Source organism: Notolepis coatsorum (genome assembly GCF_963971535.1).
Source record: "Notolepis coatsorum genome assembly, chromosome: 8".
NCBI lineage: Eukaryota > Metazoa > Chordata > Actinopteri > Aulopiformes > Paralepididae > Notolepis > Notolepis coatsorum.
The window spans coordinates 138,402,908-138,427,192 of NC_140172.1; the positions used below are offsets into that span (position 1 = coordinate 138,402,908).

Here is a 24,285-nt window from a genome sequence, read left to right on the forward strand (position 1 = left end):
CAGATTCGCAAAACCCATGAACCATTTGGGTTAAGAATAGACGCACCCAGGAGTTATGTAACCTGAGGTACACTAGGACCCAGGAGTTCTCTGGCCAGGTACTGCTAGCCTTGAAAGGGAAAGTCCTGTGAGACTTTGACCAAACTCACTTGTTCTCGTCAGCTGGCATTGACACTCCAGGTGATTACAGTTGCAGAGGTCGTGCTGCCCCACTGGTTTTTAAGGTATAAGCAGGCTAAACAACACTATAATTTGATAGTGTTCACCCTTGCCAACTTCCATTTATCTTTTATCATTTATCATTTATTCTATCTATCTTTTGTGTAGACGTGTTGCATGATGTGGCCAACCACCCTTGTGTCTGGGAGCACAGTTGCTGGCTGGCAATCAGGAGCTTGAGGTGGGCGTGACAAGTTCAAGTTCAAGTTTCTTTATTAGTTGTCATACAGAAGTACAGAATACTTTTATACAAAATGCTTCTTTCTGTTTCGCTCCAGAGACTGTGCTAGGCAAAGATAGATAATCAAATAGGTATAGCAAGTATAAAATAGAAGTCAAGTACATAGACAAAAATGTTCAGTATATACATACATACAATTCTCTATGTAGAGTAGAGTAACTGAGTTACCATACAATATACTATACAGTGCAAAGCAGAAGTGGGATGAGGTACAATTTAGGTACAATATAATTTACAGTAAGGTGTAATGATGTATGGGTTGTAGTGCAAATTCTTTACCGATAAATATAAAGTGTGCTTAGGTGTACTAAAGTGGTTAAAGTGGGTGCTGCAGTGAGTTGTATGTTTAAAGTGAGTGTGTGCGTGTGTATGTGTGTGCTGTGAGTGCATCTGATGGTTGTTACATAGTGTTATTGTTCGTTGAGCATCCTGATGACCTGGGGATAGAAGCTTCTTCTGAGTCTCTCTGTGCTTGCCATGAGACTCCGGTATCGCTTGCCTGACCACAGCAGTTCAAAGAGGCAGTTGTTTGGGTGGCTGGAGTCTTTGATAATCCTCTTAGCCTTGCCCATGCACCGCTTGTTGTAAATGCCCTGGAGAGTGGGAAGCCCCCCTCCAATTGTGCGTTCGGCTGAGCGGGCCACTCTCTGTAGTCTGCTACGGTCTTGTGCGGTGCTATTCCCAAACCAGGAGGTGATATTGCCAGTCAGGATGCTCTCTATTGTGCATGAGTAGAAGTTCTTAAGGATCTTCTGACTGACTTGGAACTTCCTTAGGCGTCTGAGGAAGTAGAGGCGTTGCCATGCCTTCTTCACAACACTGTCAATGTGTGAGGTCCATGTCAAGAACTCGGATATGTGGACACTTTAATTGATGTGTTTGTGTGACAATGTGTATGCTATGAGATAATATATTATGATGCTATAAATTAACACTTGTTTGTATTTTCAGGCTGTACCGACACGGCGTGTAGGGCAGCCACTGTTTTTCCTCTTTTTAACTTCTCTGTACGTCAAGTAATTTCCTTTTTAGAGTTTGAATTGGTTTCCATTTTTTACCTCTGTGCCATCTGACCGCCTTTAAAAAAAATTTTATTCATTTTTAATAAATTTTTTGAAGCACAAATATTTAATTAACCGATCCCTTGAAAGGGAACTTGAACTTCATAACATCAATATCAAAATCAATAAAAAAACAACAACTACAAGTTAAAAAGAGGCCCATATGTAGTCACTGCAGTGACACCGGCTGAAGGGGAGCTTGGGCACCAGGTGTGGGACGGGCACCGGGGAGCCCTTTCAGACAGTTTATGCGGAGAGGTCACTGCTATTGAAACGGTCTTGGTCGTACACCTCCGCCACCACCTTGCGACCTCCGAACCAGCGGTCATTGAGGGCCTGGATGGCCTTGTCCATCTCCGAGGCCATGGAGAACTCGACAAATATCTTGACAATGATCTCGGCGTCCTCCTCCTCGCCTTGCTTCTCCTGGTAGATTATGACCCGGTTGACGGCACCGAATTTGCCACACTCTTCCGTCACCTCGCCCTCCAGGTCGTCGTCAATGTCTTCGGGGCCCACCATGTTCCGTAGGACCATCACCGTGGACTCCGACTTCCTCAGCAACTTCTGCATGACCATGTGTCTGGCGCTGCTGCCCGAGATGCTCATGTGCTCCTGGTCGCTCAACATCTCCTGCCCCGTGCCGTCCTGCAGACTCTCCTCTTTCTCCTCCTTCTTCTTCTCCTCCTGCTGCTGCTGCTGGTGCTGGTGGTTGAGGACCGCGGCCATGATTTGGTTAGATAGGACGGGTGGTGATGCCAACACCTGGGGAAGCACCGGCATGGGGGGGCGTACCGGGGTCACTCTCATGTCTTGGTACATACCTGTGCTGACCCCTGGTGCCTGGGCAGCCATGACGGCCTGAGGTATACCCATCTGCTGACCAAGTAGCTGGGGCGCCCCCAGGACCGACCTCCCGGCTATAGCCTCCTGGAAGGCGATTAAATACCTTTGGAAGGAACTCATACTCGCCTGGGCCGTTATCTTGGCGGTAGCCGCCGCTGCAGCAACGGCTGCCGCTGGCGGCAGACCACCGGGGGTCGTGGGGGTCAGCAGGAACATGGGAGGAGTCACGGCTTTGCCCACCCGCAGGTACTGACCCCCCAAGTCGAACAGGTTCATAGACGCCGCCGCTTCCAGGGCAGACTGTGGCTTCTCATACTCAACGAAGCCAAAGCTCCGGTGGCGTCCCGTGGCGGGGTCCCTGGCCAACGTGCAGGACTTGATCCTTCCAAAGGCCTCAAACACACTCTTGATGTCGTCATCCGACAGGTCAGGGTGGACGGATGCCACGTAGATTCGGTTGAACGCGCGCGCCTCCTCTGCCAACTGGTCAATGATGGGCTGCGCCTGACACATGCCACCTGGCCGCCCAACCTTGATGTTTCTTCCCCCCAACATGACAGAGTTCATCTGCTCCAGAGCCAGCTGTGCAGCCTCCGGGATCTCGTACTCCACGAAGGCAAAGCCCTTGTGTTTCATTGTGACCGAGTCCCAAGACATGTCGATGCTCTTTATGGGGCCAAAGGGAGCGAAGGCCTGCCTGATTGTGTCCTCTAGGAGCTCGTAGTAGATTGAGCCCACGTACACGCGACACATGATGGCCAGGGCAGGCTGCCGCTGAGCCGCCCACGATTGTAAAGGTGTGAGAGGATCTCCAAAGCCCATCGTCATGGCTGCCATCTGCAGGTGGTTGGTAAGCTGTTGTTGCTGGTGGGCAAGAGTCTGCTTGACCAACACACTCTTAATGCTTTGTTCCATAGCATACTTCTTTGCCCTCTGAAGTGCCTCCTTTTGCTCTGGGGTGAGAGGCGGCAGGCCGGGTTTCGAACCTGTGCCTTGTCCATTCTCCATCGTCACAGCGTCTCCTCCCGCAGTCTACGTTATCGCCATGATTCTTTCATTAGAAACCCTGTGTGGTCTGGGAACTCAGAACATAAATGTGTAACAATGAATGAGGGTCTCTCCCCTTAACAGAGAGTGGCGCAGTTTCTATAGTCAACCATTAAGGTTACACCTGAAAGCCGTAAATCAACTTGCCGGCTCTTTCCACAGCAAAACGGTAGGCAAGGCACCCGGGTCTAGAAATGCAGGCTTCAATCTATGTTGTTTAGTCTAAGAGACGGGAGTCTGAGGCGATGTCCTGAAGTCGAAGGTAACTCCTTTAATATTCATCAGCACAACTACAAGATACAATACATTACTAGAAAGCTAAACAGAATGCTAGTGGCAGGAACTGCCACCGCTTAAATAGGCATGCTAGAGGTTTCTAGAAGGGCTACTATGACATCATCACCAATGTTCCAGAATGTCCTACTATGACATCATCATGAACGGTCCAGAATGATTGGGCAGGACTAAGGTTCTAGAATGTCCTGCCATACTATGACATCATCACCAACGTTCCAGAATGTACTACTATGACATCATCACAAACGTTCCAGAATGTTCGGGTGGCACTAATGTTCTAGAATGTTCCTAACATTAGTTCCGTGGGTGAATTATGTACCATTACAATCACTACACAAGCCCCCCCAGAATTCACCCATAGTCAATCTATGTTGTTTAGTCTATCTGTTCAGTACTGCTCAGCACTGTTTCAAGATGCACACTGACCTCTTCTTCTTCTTCTTCTTCTTCTTCTTCTTCTTCTTCTTCTTCTTCTTCTTCTTCTTCTAGAATTTCCGGCAGTGTAGACGCATCGTGGCGTATTACTGCCCTCTGCAGTTCTTTTGATGAGCTCTTCTTCTTCTTCTTCTTCTTCTTCTTCTTCTTCTTCTTCTTCTTCTTCTTCTTCTTCTTCTTCTTCTTCTTCTTCTTCTTCTTCTTCTTCTTCTTCTTCTTCTTCTTCTTCTTCTTCTTCTTCTTCTTCTTCTTCTTCTTCTTTTCTTTCTTCTTTTGAATTTCCCGCAGGCGTATTACTGCCCTCCTCAGTTCTTATACTACGCTAGTGGTATGGTTTCCATAGTTAGGCCTCTGGTAAATCAACTTTTGATTGTTTACCGAGCTACATGACATGTATGAAAGGTGCTTTATAAATACTTACTTACTTACTCTTCTTCTTCTCATCTTCAAAACACATTACTATCGACTATCTCCTTCTTCTCTGCTCCTCTTGCCTGTCCAATACTAATAAATACAATAACGCTATATCCTCTGATACAACTCTGACGCGTGCAGAAATGTCAGCACTGACTCTGTGATCAGCTGGTGGTTCTCATTATCCATGCCAAAGAAAGATTTAAGAGAGAAGGAAGAGACTCCCAACTCTACCAGACTTTTATAAAAGATTTCCCTCTCTTTCCTATACCTTTCACATTCCAGGAAAACATGCCAGACAGTTTCAGTCTCTCCACATTCACACCGCCCATCTGGATGTTTTCCCACAATGCACAAGGTACTGTTCAACCCACAGTGTCCCAGCCTCAATCTACACATCTTCACCCTATCACTCCTAGACCCATATCCATCCACCTTGATTTTGACCCGAGGCTGCAGAGAGAAATAGTGCCTTCCCTTGGTCCCCTTTTCCCACTCAGCCTGCCACTCAGCCTCAACTCCTCTTTTTTTTTTTTTTTATCCACTTTTTCTCCCATTTTCTATATTTTCTCCCATCCCAATTTCGTATCATCCAATTCAACCCTCCCCTGTCACGAACGCTGTTTCTTGCCTCCCACAAGCCGGCTGCAATGTGGACTAAGTCATACATAGCACAAGTCCCCTCCGGTACTTGAGGTAACAGCAGTCGCATCTTTTCACCTGCGCAGCTCGATCTCTCAGTGGCGAGGAGTAACGCATGGGAGGCTCACGCTGCCCCAGACACTTCCTGATTCTACTGCGCAGGCGCACCAACCGACCTGTAGGAGTCGCTGTCCACAACGCCCGATCCCCACCCATCAGTTTCCCACCCTCTAATACTGCCAATTGTATTAGTACGGACGACCAGCCAAATTGAAAACAATGTGGAGAGCTGGATTCGAACACGCGAACCCAGCGTCTCCACATTGGTGGCGAGTGCCTTGCCCACTACACCACCTAGCCGCCCTGCCTCAACTCCTTTCTTTATCTTCTCTCTGAGTTCTACTCTTCCCATTGAAATGCCTATCTCTTCCTCCCTTCCCAGGCTCTGTTTGGCAAGGGAGTCAGCCATCTCATTTCCCGCAATCCCAGCGTGCCCCGGGACCCAACAAAACTTCACTGACCAGCCTGCCTTCGCAATCCTATATAAAACCAACATTATTTCCTGAATGAGATCAGGGCGAGCTTTAGACCCACCTGCACTCAGAGCCATCAGTGCAGTAGCCGAGTCAGAACATATAATCACCTGGCTTGGTCCCACTTCCTCCACCCACCACAATGCCCAGAGAATGGCAAGCAACTCTGTCACAAATACAGAGCTGCCATCAGATATTCTCTGTCCCTTACCGATCCCTAACCGAGGCACACACCACCCAAAGCCTGCCCTCCCACTTTCAGGATCCACAGAGCCATCAGTGAAAACCTCCAGAGACCCTGAGGCCAAAAGGAACCTCTCTATTTCTCCCACAATCTCGCCCTTATCATCCTCCATCAAGAACCTAAGTTCAATGACTCGATCAGGAACTAGCCAAAATGGCACTGACAGCCAACGAGTGTGCTCCGCAACCCCCACCTGATGCAATCTCAACTTCCTGGCCCACTGATCAATACTGGACAAAAAAGGCTTATACTTATCCCCATCTCCTGAAAGTAAACACCTAGCTGGGAAGGACAGACTAGTCCCACTCAATTTTGCCCAGTACTGTAGCCCTAACTTTACTCTCCTCAGGTTTAAGGGCAACTCCCCCATTTCCACCAATAGTGCTGGAACTGGGGTGGTCTTAAAAGCTCCACAACAGATTCTCAGAGCCTTGCACTGAAGCACATCCAGCTTTCGTAAATTAGACTTGGCCGCAGAGCCGTACACAAAACAGCCATAGTCAATTGCTGACCTGATCATCGCCTGATATATCATGCACATGGTCTCTCTATCCGCTCCCCACCCACTCCCAGCCAAGCTTCTCAGCACATTCACTATTCTTTCACACTTTGCCAGGGTTTTCTCTATACAGCCCAATTAATTCTTTCATCGAACCAAACTCCCAAAAATGTAAACACCTTCACTCTCTCTAAGGGAGACCCATACATAACCAGCCCACCCCTAGGCACCCTCCTTTTAAAACCAAAAATCATATAATTAGACTTAGAGGCGGAGATTTTAAAACCCCACTTGTCTCCCCATTCCTCTACATCCCCCAGAGCTCTTTGTACCTGCTTTAAACAATACTCAACATTCTTCCCTCTTTTCCATATGGCCCCATCATCTGCAAATATAAACATAAACATTCATATAATACAATAACCTAAATATATAGCTTTGGCTCCTCTACACAGCGACTCCTACAGGTTGGTCAGGGCGCCTGCACAGGTTCTGGTTGTCGCTGCGATGTGAGCGGAGAAGTTCAACTGGTCGTCGAGGACAACACCAAGGTTCTTGGCGGTCGGGGACGCGGCCATTCTCGACTGTGATGGAAAGGTCGGTCAGGGGGGAGGATTTGGCCGGCAGGTGGAGCAATTCTGTTTTGCTTAGGTTCAGTTTGAGGTGGTTGGTCGTCATCCAGGCGGAGATGTCGGACAGACAGTACAGTACATTGTTGTTACAGAATGAGGGGTTGTCTCAACACTGAGAACATGTTAAATATGTACATTGTTGTTACAGAATGAGGGGTTGTCTCAACACTGAGAACATGTTAAATATGTACATCGTTGTTACAGAATGAGGGGTTGTCTCAACACTGAGAACATGTTAAATATGTACATTGTGTCTTTTCTGCAGTTCCGTTGCTGTACATGATGACAACGTGGTCAGTCACACAACAAGCTAATTATGTTAATTCATAATTCATGTGTTAACCCCAGAGGCACCTTTCCTCTTAAAGCAGCAGTAGGCAACTTTGAGAGAAATGAGCAAGAGTGAGTTTACCTGACCAATAGTTCAGCTGTGACAAAAACCCTCCCTCTTGAAACCAACCATTCAGAATTGCAGGTGGAATAAAGGGTGGAATAAAATAAAATGGGATATAAACTAAATGAATATGTATAAGTAAAAAAAAAAAAAGTAAAAAAAAAAAAGATATATAGTATATTCTGCATGCTTGTGTTTACCCTACACTACTGACACATTGATGTAGGAATTTGTTATGACAAGCATAATCAGGGCTGAAAAACCTAGAAAATGTACTGAAATGGTCAAATAAATAAATGGTGCATTTATAGAACAGCTTTTATCCAAAGCGCTTTACAATTTGTCCCTCACATTTTACCCATTCACTCACACATTCACACACCGACGGCGGTGTGCAAGGTGCCAACCTGCTCATCGGGAGTAGTTAGGGGATCAGTGTCTTGCTCAAGGACATGCTGCCCGGGAGGAACGGGAATTGAACCGGGAACCTCCAGATTACCAGATCTACCTCCTGAGCCACTGTGGCCCCCAGATATCCAAAAATATCTATGTTTTGGGGTGATTTTAGCGCCTCACTCAGATCCTCTGTGTAAACCAGGTGTGTATTTAGCCCCTCACTCAGATCCTCTGTGTAAACCAGGTGTGTATTTAGCCCCTCACTCAGATCCTCTGTGTAAACCAGGTGTGTATTTAGCCCCTCACTCAGATCCTCTGTGTAAACCAGGTGTGTATTTAGCCCCTCACTCAGATCCTCTGTGTAAACCTAGGTGTGTATTTAGCCCCTCTCTCAGATCCTCGCTAGGTGTGTATTCAGTTTGAAACTCGACTGTGGCCCCTTTGTTGTGGCCCCGCCATGACATTTGACAAGCTTGGCTTATTCTCCTCTTAATTGCTATAAAATACTAACCGTAATGAGTACAAAACATGCTGTGCAGCTAAAAAGTACATAATCTTGAGTTTTACAGCAACGTAGCGCACAGTGTTACTTCACTATTGTACTACGTACGTCAGTTACAAGGAATTGTTGGCACACAGGAGTTGTTGCTAATGACAAGAGGACCTTATTGTCCAGTTATCAGTAGGGATGGGAACCGGTTCCTAATTGTCCGATTCCTGGAATCGCATGCCTCCGTGACTATCGATTCCTCTTATCGATGCCATGTTTTTCCGAAGTGTATAGTTGATTTATTTTTTACAGTTTTGGCATTTTTCTGACATGGGGGCTCAACAATAAATGATAAATGACAATCAGAAATGTCAAGTTGCATGTTGTTATTCTAACCAGCTTAGTTCTGTTGCATTTCCAATTTATTTAGTGAAATTATAAATGTATCAGGAATCGATAAAGAATCGGATCGATAAGCAGAATCGATAATGGAATCGTATCGATAAAATCGTATCAATTCTCATCCCTAGTTATCAGTGATGGTGTAACAGTCACCTGTAATGAACCTGAGACAGTTATCAGTGATGGTGTAACAGTCACCTGTAATGAACCTGAGACAGTTATCAGTGATGGTGTAACAGTCACCTGTAATGAACCTGAGACAGTTATCAGTGATGGTGTAACAGTCACCTGTAATGAACCTGAGACAGTTATCAGTGATGGTGTAACAGTCACCTGTAATGAACCTGAGACAGTTATCAGTGATGGTGTAACAGTCACCTGTAATGAACCTGAGACAGTTATCAGTGATGGTGTAACAGTCACCTGTAATGAACCTGAGACAGTTATCAGTGATGGTGTAACAGTCACCTTCCTGTAAGGAACCTGAGACAGTTATCAGTCGCCTGTAATGAACGTACGTCACCATGAACCTGCATCATTACGAAAGGAGGAATACAACTGGGGTTAAATGTGTTGATACTAGACCTGCTGGTAAATTATATGACTGTTTGTGAGCAAGTTATGTCCTGGATTGTCAAGAACAACTCCTGGAAATGTCCTGGACAATTATTATCCTGTGACGACTTGGTTTGATTCATTTGACAAAAGAAAACAGAGTTAATTTTCGCGGTGGGCAAAAGACAAAAACAAACACTTTAGAGGTCAGTAGAACTCCTCCCACTCATTAACTCCAATCAGAGCTCAGAATAGTTTGAGTTCCCGCCCACTGCCCACTCACTCGGTCCAGTAATAAGCACCGCTGGAGTACAGCAGGGCTGTCTGCTGCCACACCGGCAAATGGACTGTTTTTGGGGCGACAGTGGCTGGCTCGGGAGGTAGAGCTGGTCGTCTGGTAATCGGAAGGTTCCCGGTTTGATTCCGGCTCCTCCCTGCACCATGCCGAGGTGTCTTTGAGCAAGACTCTTAACCCCCTAACTGCTCCCGATGGTCACCTCCGCCATCGGCGTGTGAATGTGTGAGTGAATGAGTGAATGTGAGACATGTTGTACAGTATGAACAGCACAGTGCGATTTGTAAAGGCTGCTTCTTAGATAACGTGTGTGTGTGTGTGTGTGTGTGTGTGTGTGTGTGTGTGTGTGTGTGTGTGTGTGTGTGTGTGTGTGTGTGTGTGTGTGTGTGTGTGTGTGTGTGTGTGTGTGTGTGTGTGTGTGTGTGTGTGTGTGTGTGTGTGTGTGTGTGTGTGTGTGTGTGGGTGGGTGGGTGTGGGTAGTTAGAAGATGCAGAGCGTAGGGGTCTTGAGGGTGTGTAGTTAGAAGATGCAGAGCGTAGGGGTCTTGAGGGTGTGTAGTCAGAAGATGCAGAGCGTAGGGGTCTTGGGGTGTCTAGTTAGAGACCATTGACAGGAGGTAGAAGGGAGCCGTTCCCCTCGCTGCACGGTAGCCTATGCCAGGTCGCGTGTTGCTTTATGACAGGTCATGAGTGCAAGAATGTGACAATTTGACCATGTGACCGCGGCAACGCGGGAGAGCGGCAGTGCGGAAATAGGCTGTCTCTAAGACAAACTCTAACCTTAACCAGCTCCTTAACAGCGCCTAAACTTAACCGTTCTAACCTTAACCAACTCCGAAACAATGCCTAACCTTAACCTTAACCTTAACCATGCCTAACCTTAACCATAGAAAGAATACACGTTAAAAAAAAAATCACGTTAAAAAAAAAAATTCATGGGATTCGAACTCGTCAACAACAAACCGCAGGACCGCGGACCGCTGCTATGCCAGGTGAGCTGAAGCACCGAATGAAAATCATGGCGGATTCCTGCGGCGGTTACCTAATTCCGCTCGCGCTCTGCCGCTCCGCTCGCGCTCTGCCGCTCCGCTCGCTCTGCCGCTCCGCTCGCTCTGCCGCTCTGCTCTGCGGTTGCCGCGCCTGCCACGGGGCATGGCGCAGCCAATCAGGGAAAACGCGGAAGCAAAAGCAGCACTCATGACATGTCATTAAGCAATAGGCTGCCAGGTCATGAACCTTGACCTGGAAAGTGACCTGTTTAAGTGAATGAAACGTTTAGAATGCTGTTCCCGTTCCGTGCTCCACTAGCTGTTCAGTCCTGCATCGCTGACCAAACCCTCGTTACATAAGTGTATTGCGGTAATCTCCTTTGGTCACATCAAAGATGGCTACCGTGGCACGTTTGATGTAATGTAAATGGTTTATTTAATTTATGGGCTGTGCCTGTCAGAACGTTCAACACAACTGTTCTGTGTCACTTCCACAATGACATTAATGAAGATTTCATGGCAGCCATCTTTATTGTACCCCCCCTAATGACCATTTCCAAATCGTAATACATTTGATATAACTGTGGAGTCATTTGACCCCAAAAAATTGCATGTGTGTGTGTTCCTGTGTGTGCCGCCCATCGCATGTGTGTGTCACTGCATGATGAATAAAGACGTCTTCAAAAGTACAGTTTATTATTATTATTATTATTATTATTATTATTATTATTATTATTATTATTATTATTATTATTATTATTATTATTATTATTATTATTATTATTATTATTATTATTATTATTATTATTATTATTATTATTATTATTATTATTATTATTATTATTATTATTATTATTATTATTATTATTATTATTATTATTATTATTATTATTATTTTATTATTATTACTGTAAAGCCGCCTTGCAGCCTAGCAGGGCTAAAGATCACAGGAATACTATGAATCCTTATGGTAGACTATTTCTGTGGTACATCTCTATAGTAGGTACTGTATGAAAAGGCCAAAGGGATAGAACCACTACTGTAGCTTATGAATCACTACGGTATGTTTCTACACTATGTTCTGTAGGACAGAAACCACAGGCATATAATCGCTCATTTTCATATGGAATCCGTCCTGAATAGGGAGGTGTAGTGGTTACATCATTGCTGTTTCCGGCCGGTCCACCTCGCAAAATTGCAACGTATTTCCCCATTGCCCATTTCTAAATCGTCTCGTTTAAAACAAATAAAGCATGAACATTGGCATGGTGTACCTTTCTGTGCGTATTCATCCACAATCTATAGCTCAACATGAAAATATTCGCAATTAATGGTAAAAAGAAATTGCCGAATTTGATTTAAACCAAAAATGCTTAAACAATAATGTTAGTGATAGAAGGGAACTCATTTTGTGCAAAAAGGGAAAGCTTTCCAATGTTCATGAGGCAGAATTGTTACAATAGCCGATAATCCATTTTCCCACTGATAAATCCCTATACGGGTGGACCTCGCGGGCGGTCCAAAGTGACGTCAGACTACACCTCCCTATGAAGGGACATCGTCCTACAGGACTTCACTGTGCCCTCTTCTTCATCTTCCTCATCTTCCTCTTCCTCTCAGCCTCTCAGCCTCTCAGTCTGTAGCCGAGGCAGCTTGAGCCCTCTTCCTCATCTTCATAATCTTCCTCAGCTTCATCATCTTCTTCATCTTCATCATCTTCCTCTTCCTCTCAGCCTCTCAGACAGAATAAAAAAGGAACATCTTCATCACTCATTCAGCTGCTGCACGTTCGCTCAGCTTAACAACCCTGACAGCCTGCTCCTCTGTGTGTGTGAGAGAGAGAGAGAGAGAGAGAGAGAGAGAGAGAGTGAGAGAGAGAGAGAGAGAGAGAGAGAGAGAGAGAGACAGAGAGACAGAGAGACAGAGAGACAGAGAGAGAGACAGAGACTTTTTATTTTTATTTTAGAAAAAACATTTATTTACATAATTCTCATTACAATGTGTGTGTCAATACAATTCAATAACTACACATTATATCGGACAAGCTAGCTGCAAGCTAACATGGAAGTTAACACGATGAATACAACGCAGCAAGGGATACAAGCTGGTTCGGGAGAGATGAAACGGACGGCGCTGGATACAACCGGAGCAACCAGGACTCGGGCACCGAAGTCGGCCGGACCATCCGCACACGAGATGCAGGCGCGGAGGTCGCCCGTGCCGGCCAAGATGCGAACACGGAGGCCACACACACCAACCGAGATCCGAGCACAGAGAACAACCGGACCAGCCAGAACTTGAATCACACCAAGCAGGACTCGAGCACTGAGGTCATACACACCGACCAAGCATGCATAAATGTGATAGTGAATGGAGGTTATGATTCGAGACACACTGCAGACAACACACAGACCACTGGGAATACAGACATACCTGGGGAGGGAGGGAGAGAGAGAGAGAGAGAGAGAGAGAGAGAGAGAGAGAGAGAGAGAGAGAGAGAGAGAGAGAGAGAGAGAGAGATACTGATGTCACAGAGAGAGACAGAGAGAGAGAGAGAGAGAGAGAGAGAGAGAGAGAGAGAGAGAGAGAGAGAGAGAGAGAGAGAGAGAGAGAGAGAGATACTGATGTCACCGAGAGAGACAGAGAGAGACAGAGAGAGAGAGAGAGAGAGAGCAGACAACACTCTTGGTTGTGCTCATTCACTGTCTTCCCAGTATGTGCGCGCGTGTGTATGAGAGAGTGAGAGTCTGTGCACGTGTTTGTGTGGAGTATGTGTGTCCTTCTGTGTATATCATGTGTGTATGTGTGTGAGAGATAGAGTGTGTGTGTGTTTGTGAATGCTATGTGTGTCTTTGTGTGCCTGTGTGTGTGTTGTGTGGGGTGTGTGTGTGTGTATGATGTGTGTGTGTGCGTGTTGTGTGTGTGTGTGTGTGTGTGTGTGTGTGTGTGTGTGTGTGTGTGTGTGTGTGTGTGTGTGTGTACGTACGTGTGTACGTGTGTTTGTGTGTGCGTACGTGTGGTCTGGAGTGGAGTGTGTGTGGTGTGTGTGTGTGTGTGTGTGTGTGTGTGTGTACTGTATGTGTGGTGTGTGTGTGTATGGTGTGTGTGTGTAGAGTATACGTGTAGTGTGGGGTGTGTGTGTATGTGTGGTGTGGAGTGGAGTGTGTGTGGGGTGTGTGTGTGTGTGTGCATGTGTGGTGTAGAGTGTGTAGAGTGTGTGTGTGTGGTGAGGCTCAAGCAGCATGGAGCTCATTATTTGATCCTCAGTCAAGGACACAGAGACTGACCTCTAGTATGTCATGTGACCTGCTGCCTCTAGTCTGTCAGGTCTGTGGACCATGTGACCTGCTGCCTCTAGTCTGTCATGTGACCTGCTGCCTCTAGTCTGTCATGTGACCTGCTCCTCTAGTCTGTCATGTGACCTGCTGCCTCTAGTCTGTCATGTGATCTGCTCCTCTAGTCTGTCATGTGACCTGCTGCCTCTAGTCTGTCATGTGACCTGCTGCCTCTAGTCTGTCAGGTCTGTGGACCATGTGACCTGCTGCCTCTAGTCTGTCAGGTCTGTGGACCATGTGACCTGCTGCCTCTAGTCTGTCAGGTCTGTGGACCATGTGACCTGCTGCCTCTAGTCTGTCAGGTCTGTGGACCATGTGACCTGCTGCCTCTAGTCGGTCAGGTCTGTGGACCATGTGACAAACACACAGCAGACAGACAGACATGAACCTGACAAACACACAGCAGACAGACAGACATGAACCTGACAAACACACAGCAGACAGACAGACATGAACCTGACAAACACACAGCAGACAGACAGACATGAACCTGACAAACACACAGCAGACAGACAGACATGAACCTGACAAACACACGGCAGACAGACAGACATGAACCTGACAAACACACACCATTTATTTACCCAGGCAAGCAAGTAAGAACAAATTCTTATTTTATGTATTGTCAAAAGTATGCTGTGTTAATTCCATGACAAGAGATTAATTACCTGAAATTATTCCGTTTCTTTGGGGGGGGGGGGAACCCAGCATATATCGGTATCGGTTGATATCGGTATCGGAAATTAAGAGTTGGAGAATATCGGTATATCGGATATATCGGTAAAAAAGCCAATATCGAACATCCCTAATTTGAATGTATTCATTTTTGTTTAGTTTTAGTATCCAGAGTGGGTTTTAGTTTCGTTATTTGCTGTTGAAAATGTTTAATTTCAGAAAGTGATACAGAACCATTTAATATTTCTTAATCACAAGAAGGAGATTATTTTATTGTCAATTTTCACTATTTCTTCACCTATCCCTCCTAGTTACACATACACACAGTCCGCATATCCCTCCTAGTTACATACACACAGTCCACATATCCCTCCTACTGATACATACACACAGTCCTCATATCCCTCCTAGTAACACATACACACAGTCCTCATATCCCTCCTAGTAACACATACACACAGTCCTCATATCCCTCCTAGTAACACATACACACAGTCCGCATATCCCTCCTAGTTACATACATACACACAGTCCACATATCCCTCCTACTTATACATACACACAGTCCTCATATCCCTCCTAGTAACACATACACACAGTCCTCATATCCCTCCTAGTAACACATACACACAGTCCTCATATCCCTCCTAGTTACATACATACACACAGTCCTCATATCCGTCCTAGTTACATACATACACACAGTCCTCATATCCGTCCTAGTTACATACATACACACAGTCCTCATATCCCTCCTAGTAACACATACACACACAGTCCTCATATCCCTCCTAGTTACATACATACACACAGTCATCATATCCCTCCTAGTTACACACACACACTCCTCATATCCCTCCTAGTTACACACACAGTCATCATATCCCTCCTAGTTGCACACACACACTCCTCATATCCCTCCTAGTTACACATACACACAGTCCTCATATCCCTTCTAGTTACACATACACACAGTCCTCATATCCCTCCTAATTACACATACATTACACACAGTCCTCATATCCCTTCTAGTTACACATACACACAGTCCTCATAGCCCTCCTAGTTACACATACACACAGTCCTCATAGCCCTCCTAGTTACACACACAGTCCTCATATCCCTTCTAGTTACACACAGTCCTCATATCCCATACACACAGTCCTCATATCCCTCCTAGTTACACATACACACAGTCCTCATATCCCTGACGCATTTACCCGCCAATGACGTATTCTACCCGCATTGGGCGGGTGGGCAGGTGTCAATGTCAAGCCCTTCTGCAATCTGTTAATAAAATGTTCAAACAATCAGTAAGGGTGCAATTAGCACCATGCAATCCATTCTTTGTGGATCCCGCCCTAGGGGTGTAAAGGTACACGTATCCGTACCGAACCGTTTCAGTGTGTACCGTATACCGAACGGCTGTGTACCGAACGAATACAACGGTATGTTAACCACTAACGACTGCCCACCGGGGGCTGTTATTTTCACAATCTAATATAATAATAATTATAAAAAAAAAATTACAAGTCGATTATTAATTTCAATATAGAATATTCGTTGACAGCCCTACAAGTACAATTAGTTACTGCACACTACATCACCCCTGAGTGGAACATGGAAAGCCAAACTTTCCCCTACTGTACCGAAAACCCGTACCGAACCATGACTTCAAAACCGAGGTACGTAGGGCGGCTAAGTTGCGCAGTGGGCAAGGCGCTCGCCACTAACGCAGGAGATGCTGGGTTCGAGCCCAGCTCTCGGCGTTGCTACCGGCTTGGCTGGTCGTTCATACTAACACGATTGGCAGTGTTAGGGGTGGGAAAGCCGGTAGGTGGGGATTGGACGTTGTGGACAGCGACTCCTACAGGTCGGTTGGTGCGCATGTACAGCAGAATCAGGAAGTATCGGGGGCAGCGTGAGCCTCCCACGCGTTACTCCTCGCCACTGAGAGTTCGAGCTGCTGCGGTGAAAAGATGCAACAGGCTGCCTCCTCGTGTACCGGAGGGGACACGTGATGCAAGGCTTCTGTCCTCACTACAGCCGACCAGTGGGAGGCATAGTCTAGCAACGTTCAAGACTGGGGAGGGAAGAATTGGATAATACGAAAATTGGGATGGGAGAAAAATAGAAAATGGGGAGAAAAAGTGGATAAAAAAAAAGTATTGTACTTAAGTAGTACAATTTCAAGCTACTTGTACTTTATGTGAGTATTTGCATTTTACGGAACTTTATACTTTTACTCCACTACATTTCAAGGGAAATATTGTACTTTTTACTCCACTACATTTATCTGAACCCGTCAGTTACTAGTACTTTGAAGAAAAGGATTTAGCATAGAAAACATAATACAAAATAAAACATGTCACATTTGAAGCCTGTCAACTTCAAGAGGACATAATCAGAGCAGCATACAGTAACTGGACCACATACCACTTTAACATGCCCTTTAATCATAGCAGCATAACTGGACCACATACCACTTTAACATATTCTATAAAGGTCAATGGATACACAAACGTCATGTAGAACGTGTACTTTTACTTTAGATACTTAAGTACATTCAATAGCAAATACTTCTCTACTTTTACATAAGTATAATTTGAATGGAGGACTTTTACCAGAGTACTCATTTATCTGAGTATTTCTACTTTTACTTAAGTAAAGGAACAGTGTACTTCCTCCACCACTGAGTAGCGCTGTGGATAAAAGACTGGAAATGCCACGAACACAGGCTTCTCAAAGTCTCCCCCGGTTGAGACCAAACCTACGCCCCCCACACACACCCCTATTAATGTACATTTGTGGCTGTATATTTTATGTATATGTATATACATATTTTAGAATGAATATCTTTGACTGTATTTTTATCCTTATTCTTACTTGTGATTTTTGACTACCTAAATGTTTATTGTGAGCAAACTATGGCACTGAATTTCCCTCGGGATCAATAAAGTACTTCTGTATTCTATTCTACCCTGTCCTCCCCCTGTTACACTGTGATCATTCACCATACATGAGCAGGGACGGGGAGAGGGCTGTAACTTCAACTGGGGGTGTATTTGTAGTGTTCTAGTGACTGGCTGGTCCTTAAGGTCCAGTTTGCTCTGAACAGAGTAAATCTGCATTTCACTACGATGCCCCTCTAGCTGATGGAATGAACTCCAACGGCCCTTAAAGCTCGAGACTCTCCCCACTGTTGCAGAGTTTAAAACCATGATCTCCAACCTTTGTCAATCAAGTTGCACGTGTTTTAATTGATTTGTTAACCTTGCTTTTGTCCTCGTCTTGTCGTCTTATTGTTGTGATTTTATCTGCCGTGTTGATTTTATCTGTTTTTTTTGTGCTTATCTCTGTATGTAGACTCGACGTGACTGTAAATGAGGGAAACCTCAGTCGCCTTCCGAGTTTAAAATAAAGAAGGAACTTTCCAGTCTTTCTGACGTGTGGATTCACAAGTCATTCTTGATACAATCATCTGTTGTTACTATTACTGAAACACATTCATTTACAGGACTCACTGCAGGATCTTTGGTATTTGGGTGGATGACCGGCTTTCTTTTAGAGTGCATATTGAAATGGTAAACGGTGCATTTATATAGCGATTTTATCCAAAGCGTTTTACAATTTTTGCTCCTCACATTTCACCCATTCACTCACACATTCACATACCGACGGCGGAGGCGACCATGCAAGGTGCCGACCTGCTCATCGGGAGCATCTAGGGGTTAAGTGTCTTGCTCAAGGACACTTCGACACGCTGCCCGGGAGGAGCGGGTTAGGGTTAGTTTAAGGTAACAATGTGGTCAAGGTTAGGGTTAAGGTTAAGGTTAGTTTAAGGTAACAGTGTGGTTAGGGTTAGGGTTTTGTCTTGGTAGTTTCTCATGTGTCCCGGGTTCGTTACACAGCAGGGGTACTACAGTATACAGTATATAATATATAATCTAGCTACTTATTTTTAAATACGTCAATATATTACTTATTTGTAATATGTACACATTGTAAATTTGTGTAAATACGTCAATATATGCATTGCTATAACATAACGTACCTTTTTACTGTGGTCGATAAGTACTTTATGTACACATTGTAAGCGAGCTCGGGCTGGACTGTTCTGGTCATCATCACCTACAGAGCACTCCATGGTTCTGGTCATCATCACCTACAGAGCACTCCATGGTTCTGGTCATCATCACCTACAGAGCACTCCATGGTTCTGGTCATCATCACCTACAGAGCACTGCATGGTTCTGGTCATCATCACCTACAGAGCACTCCATGGTTCTGGTCATCATCACCTACAGAGCACTCCATGGTTCTGGTCATCATCACCTACAGAGCACTGCATGGTTCTGGTCATCATCACCTACAGAGCACTCCATGGTTCTGGTCATCATCACCTACAGAGCACTCCATGGTTCTGGTCATCATCACCTACAGAGCACTGCATGGTTCTGGTCATCATCACCTACAGAGCACTCCATGGTTCTGGTCATCATCACCTACAGAGCACTCCATGGTTCTGGTCATCATCACCTACAGATCACTCCATGGTTCTAGTCATTATCACCTACAGAGCACTCCATGGTTCTGGTCATCATCACCTACAGAGCACTCCATGGTTCTGGTCATCACCTACAGAGCACGGTTCTGGTCATCACCTACAGAGCACTCCATGGTTCTAGTCATTATCACCTACAGAGCACTCCATGGTTCTGGTCATCACCTACAGAGCACTCCATGGTTCTGGTCATCACCTACAGAGCACTCCATGGTCAGGCACCTGCCTACACCTGCGACCTACTGCGTCCCTACACCACGGGTAGGTCGCTCAGGGCGTCTGACCAGGTCTCGCTGGCCGTTCCCCGGGCTAGATTAAAGACAAAAGGTGACCACGCCTTCGAAACCGTGGCCCCCAGGCTGGAATGCTCTGCCCTTGGACCTAAGACCTGTGGTCTCGGTAAACACCTTTAAAAAGCAGCTAAAAGACTGTGCTATTCAAACAGGTGTTTGGCTAACTATGTCTGTGTAAATCTTTTATGTCTCTTTATCTGGTTTGTTTTTCCTGTTCTTTCACGATTTTAATTACTTTTCTTTTATCATGTTGCTATGTTTTTATTATGTGAAGCACTTTGTGACCCTGGTCTGTGAAAGGTGCTATATAAATAAACATTACTTACTTACTTACTTACTTACTTACTTACTTACTTACTTACTTACTTACTTACTTACGACATTAGATTAGATTAGATTATTTAATGACCACCCAGCCAGGCTGGTGGAATTTGTTTTCATTGCATTACATTGCATTGTTCCAACATAGAACATATAACATCACTTACATACATACTACATGCAGTTAAATACATAGATACATAATTACAAAGACCACAATATCACAGTTTATGTCCATAACAGCAGAGGTAGGGGGGGTTGCTACAAGGAGTTCAGTGTCCGTATGGCAGTGGGGAAGAAGCTGTTTTTAAAGCGGGATGTTTTGGTGGTCAGGGATCTGTAGCGCCTCCCGGATCCGGGATCTTCCCCAATATTTGGAACCAAGGACTCATAACACCGCTCCACAAAAAGGGAGACAAATATGACCCAAACAATTACCGTGGGATCTGTGTCAACAGCAACCTTGGAAAAATCCTCTGTATGATCATTAACCACAGACTCATACATTTCCTCACAAACAACAATACCTTGAGCAAATCACAGATTGGCTTCCTACCAAATCACCGTACAACAGACCACATTCTCACCCTCAGCACCCTAATCGACAACCAAAAGCAAATCCATTCTCCGCACCCAACGGAAAACACCAAATAATGCATGCAGAGCAGAACTAGGAAGATACCCACTAATCATCAATATTCTAAAAAGAGCATTTAAATTCCACAATCACCTAAAAGAAAGTGACCCAGACACACTCCATAACAAAGCCGTCACCTACAGAGAGACCCTTGAGAGATGCCCACTCAGCCAGATGGTTCTGGGACTCACAAACACAAGCAGAGCCCACAGACAGAAACCACACTTGACTAAATCAAATGATAAGAAAACAAAAAGAAAACTATCTGACACATTGGAAAGAATCAACCCAAAACCAGAGCAAATTGAACAAATTGAAATACGATTTGGCCCTAAACAGAGAGTACACAGTGACAGAATACCTGAGCACTGTGACTGACCCAAAACTAAGAAGATCCTTGACTAGGTACAGACTCAGCGAGCACAGCCTAGCCATTGAGAAAGGCCGCCATAGGCAGACCTGGCTCCCCAGAGAAGACAGACTATGCACCCACTGCACACAAGATGAGGTGGAAACCAAGCTCCACTTCTTAACAACCTGACCATTATACCAAGACATCAGAGACATTATACTTCCCACAAATTGCAAACACCCAAAGAGACTTTGAAAACATGGTCAATAACTCAAAACTCCCATACCTACTGGGAGAAATACAAGAATGTGCAAACACAGCAGCCAGATTCTTTTGATTTCTCTGTTTGATTGTTTTGTTTTGTTTGGTTTTGGCAATGTAAACGTATGTTTCCCATGTCAATGAAGCCCATTTGAATTGAATTGAATTAAATTGAATTGAATTGAATTGAATTGAATTGAATTGAGAGAGAGAGAGAGAGAGAGAGAGAGAGAGAGAGAGAGAGAGAGAGAGAGAGAGAGAGAGAGAGAGAGAGAGAGAGAGAGAGAGAGAGAGAGAGAGAGAGAGAGAGAGAGAGACATGACAAGAAACTCTTGACGTGACAGAAACAGCCTGAATAGGCTCAAATCACAAAGACATGTAATTCTAGTTGATCGTTTTCTTCATTGCCAAATATGGCGTCAGAGCTGCAGGCAACAGGTCAAAGAGTCGCATGTGGTACGACAACATAGTTCGCCCACCACTGACTTAAAGGGATAGTTCCTTTAGTTTATTTTCTTTACCTAGGTACAATGTACATTAAAGGTGCTGTATTTTTCTGTTTGTTAAAATAAGTTGTCTCCATGTTAAAATAATAGCTCTACATTCTGACAGCCATCACTGATATAGAGTGTCTGGGCAGTAACATGGGTCTCTCAGTCCCCCCACTCTGCAGTAAACAGCCACCACTGATATAGAGAGTCTGGTCAGTAACATGGGTCTCTCAGTCCCTCCACTCTGCAGTAAACAGCCATCACTGATATAGAGTGTCTGGTCAGTAACATGGGTCTCTCAGTCCCTCCACTCTGCAGTAAACAGCCATCACTGATATAGTGTCTGGTCAGTAACATGGGTTTCCCAGTCCCTCCGCTCTGCAGTAAACAGCCATCACTGATATAGAGTGTCTGGTCAGTAACATGGGTCTCTCAGTCCATCCACTCTGCAGTAAACAGCCATCACTGATATAGAGTGTCTGGTCAGTAACATGGGTCTCTCAGTCCCTCCACTCTGCAGTAAACACAAAATACATTTATCCTGTTCCCACTATCCAATCAGGATAACTCTAAAAACTAAAATAAGAACTCAAAACTAGTTTTAAGCAAATGTGTCCTTGAAACAAGTAAGATAATCTACCAAATGTGGCTTGGCAAGTTTTCTTGAAATAAGTAAGAATATCTAGGGTTCTCTCACCTGATTGGATAAAGTGGGAACAGGATACCGGGAAATGTATTTTCTGTTTACTGCAGAGAGGAGGAACTGGGAGACCCATGTTACTGAGACACTCTGTATCACTGCTATTTAACACTAATTTTAACAAAATAAAAAACATGTACATCATAAACATGTTCAGTTTCCACATCAGTGTAAATGTGCTGTGGCTGCCATGCATTTATTTATGGTGTGGGAGGAAACCAGAGCAGCCAGAGGAAACCCACGCAAACACAGAGAGAACATGCAACCTCCACACAGAGAGGCCCCCTGCTGGGGTTTGAACCCACAACCTTCCTGCTAACCACTGTGCCACCGTGCCCCCCAGTAAGAAGCTGTGATGTCTTACTATTTCTTACTCACCAATGATGATGATGATGTTGTGGTAGAATCATCAATCATCAATCCATGCTGTTCCTCATATTGGCTCTGACTAGTTCCTCGTACTGGCTCTGACTAGTTCCTTGTACTGGCTCTGACTAGTTCCTCGTACTGGCTCTGACTAGTTCCTTGTACTGGCTCTGACTAGTTCCTCATACTGGCTCTGACTAGTTCCTCATACTGGCTCTGACTAGTTCCTCGTACTGGCTCGGACTAGTTCCTCGTACTGGCTCTGACTAGTTCCTCGTACTGGCTCTGACTAGTTCCTCATACTGGCTCTGACTAGTTCCTCGTACTGGCTCTGACTAGTTCCTCGTACTGGCTCTGACTAGTTCCTCGTACTGGCTCTGACTAGTTTCTCATACTGGCTCTGACTAGTTCCTCGTACTGGCTCTGACTAGTTCCTCATACTGGCTCTGACTAGTTTCTCATACTGGCTCTGACTAGTTCCTCGTACTGGCTCTGACTAGTTCCGCATACTGGCTCTGACTAGTTCCTCATACTGGCTCTGACTAGTTCCTCATACTGGCTCTGACTAGTTCCTCATACTGGCTCTGACTAGTTCCTCATACTGGCTCTGACTAGTTCCTCGTACTGGCTCTGACTAGTTCCTCATACTGGCTCTGACTAGTTCCTCATACTGGCTCTGACTAGTTCCTGGTACTGGCTCTGACTAGTTCCTCCTACTGGTTCTGACTAGTTCCTCCTACTGGTTCTGACTAGTTCCTCGTACTGGCTCTGACTAGTTCCTCCTACTGGCTCTGACTAGTTCCTCCTACTGGCTCTGACTAGTTCCTCCTACTGGCTCTGACTAGTTCCTCCTACTGGTTCTGACTAGTTCCTCCTACTGGCTCTGACTAGTTCCTCATACTCATGCCTTGTATATGTCTTCTACCATTTATTTTAAAGACTGTGCTATCTCCTTATTTTTAGCATTTAGCATTCACTTGTTCATTCCAGTTAATTATTGTGTGATCTGTGTGGTGTTGTGTGATGTTGTGTGAAGGGGCGGACTAGCAAAGTATGTTTTTAATTGTACGGCAAACTGTCTGTTTAACTGTGCACATGACAATAATATTTCTTGAATCTTGATTCTTGAAGCATAATGCTGATATATGCCTGTCCTATATTCTTATCAAATGAAGCCTCCAAAACAAAAATAACATTTGTAACCTTCTAAAATAGCTATACCATTTTTTGAGACCAAAAGCGAATGACTTATTGTTAAATGTATATCAGCATTGTTCCACAAGTTAACCCCAACAATAGAAATACATGAACAGTAAACTTACAAACATCGAAACTATTTGCTATCCTGTATTGAAAAAAACCTTTGCACACAGTCTGGGAGTAACTTTGCTTTAGTTCTGCACATTATTTGCATTATTCACGCCTGTAGGCCTATGTGTCATGTTGTGCCAACTGGTGAAATATTGTTTTCTTTTATTTACCAGATGATAAATATATGAACTCAACTGGGAGGCTTTAACACTACACTACAAACACAACAAACTCAATGCAATGCAACACAATAAACACAACACAACACAACACAACAAACACAACACAATAAACACAACCGGCCTTTTTTATAAAAATATTTTCTCTAACATGTGGTTTTTAACGTGTT

General features: G+C 44.8%; 2 protein-coding genes across 2 annotated transcripts in view; one reads left to right on the top strand and one right to left on the bottom strand.

Annotated features, from left to right (window-relative positions):
* LOC311232885 (disks large homolog 4-like) overlaps nt 1-24,285 on the top strand; it is a gene marked incomplete at both ends in the record, with an annotated part of 412,013 nt that overhangs the window by 50,199 nt on the left and 337,529 nt on the right.
* LOC311232886 (poly(U)-binding-splicing factor PUF60-like) lies at nt 1,768-3,393 on the bottom strand (the record flags this gene model as incomplete). The annotated part of the gene is made up of 1 exon (XM_084319720.1): nt 1,768-3,393. Exon 1 carries the CDS (start codon nt 3,373-3,375, stop codon nt 1,768-1,770), a length of 1,608 nt encoding a protein of 535 aa, XP_084175846.1. The 5' UTR covers nt 3,376-3,393.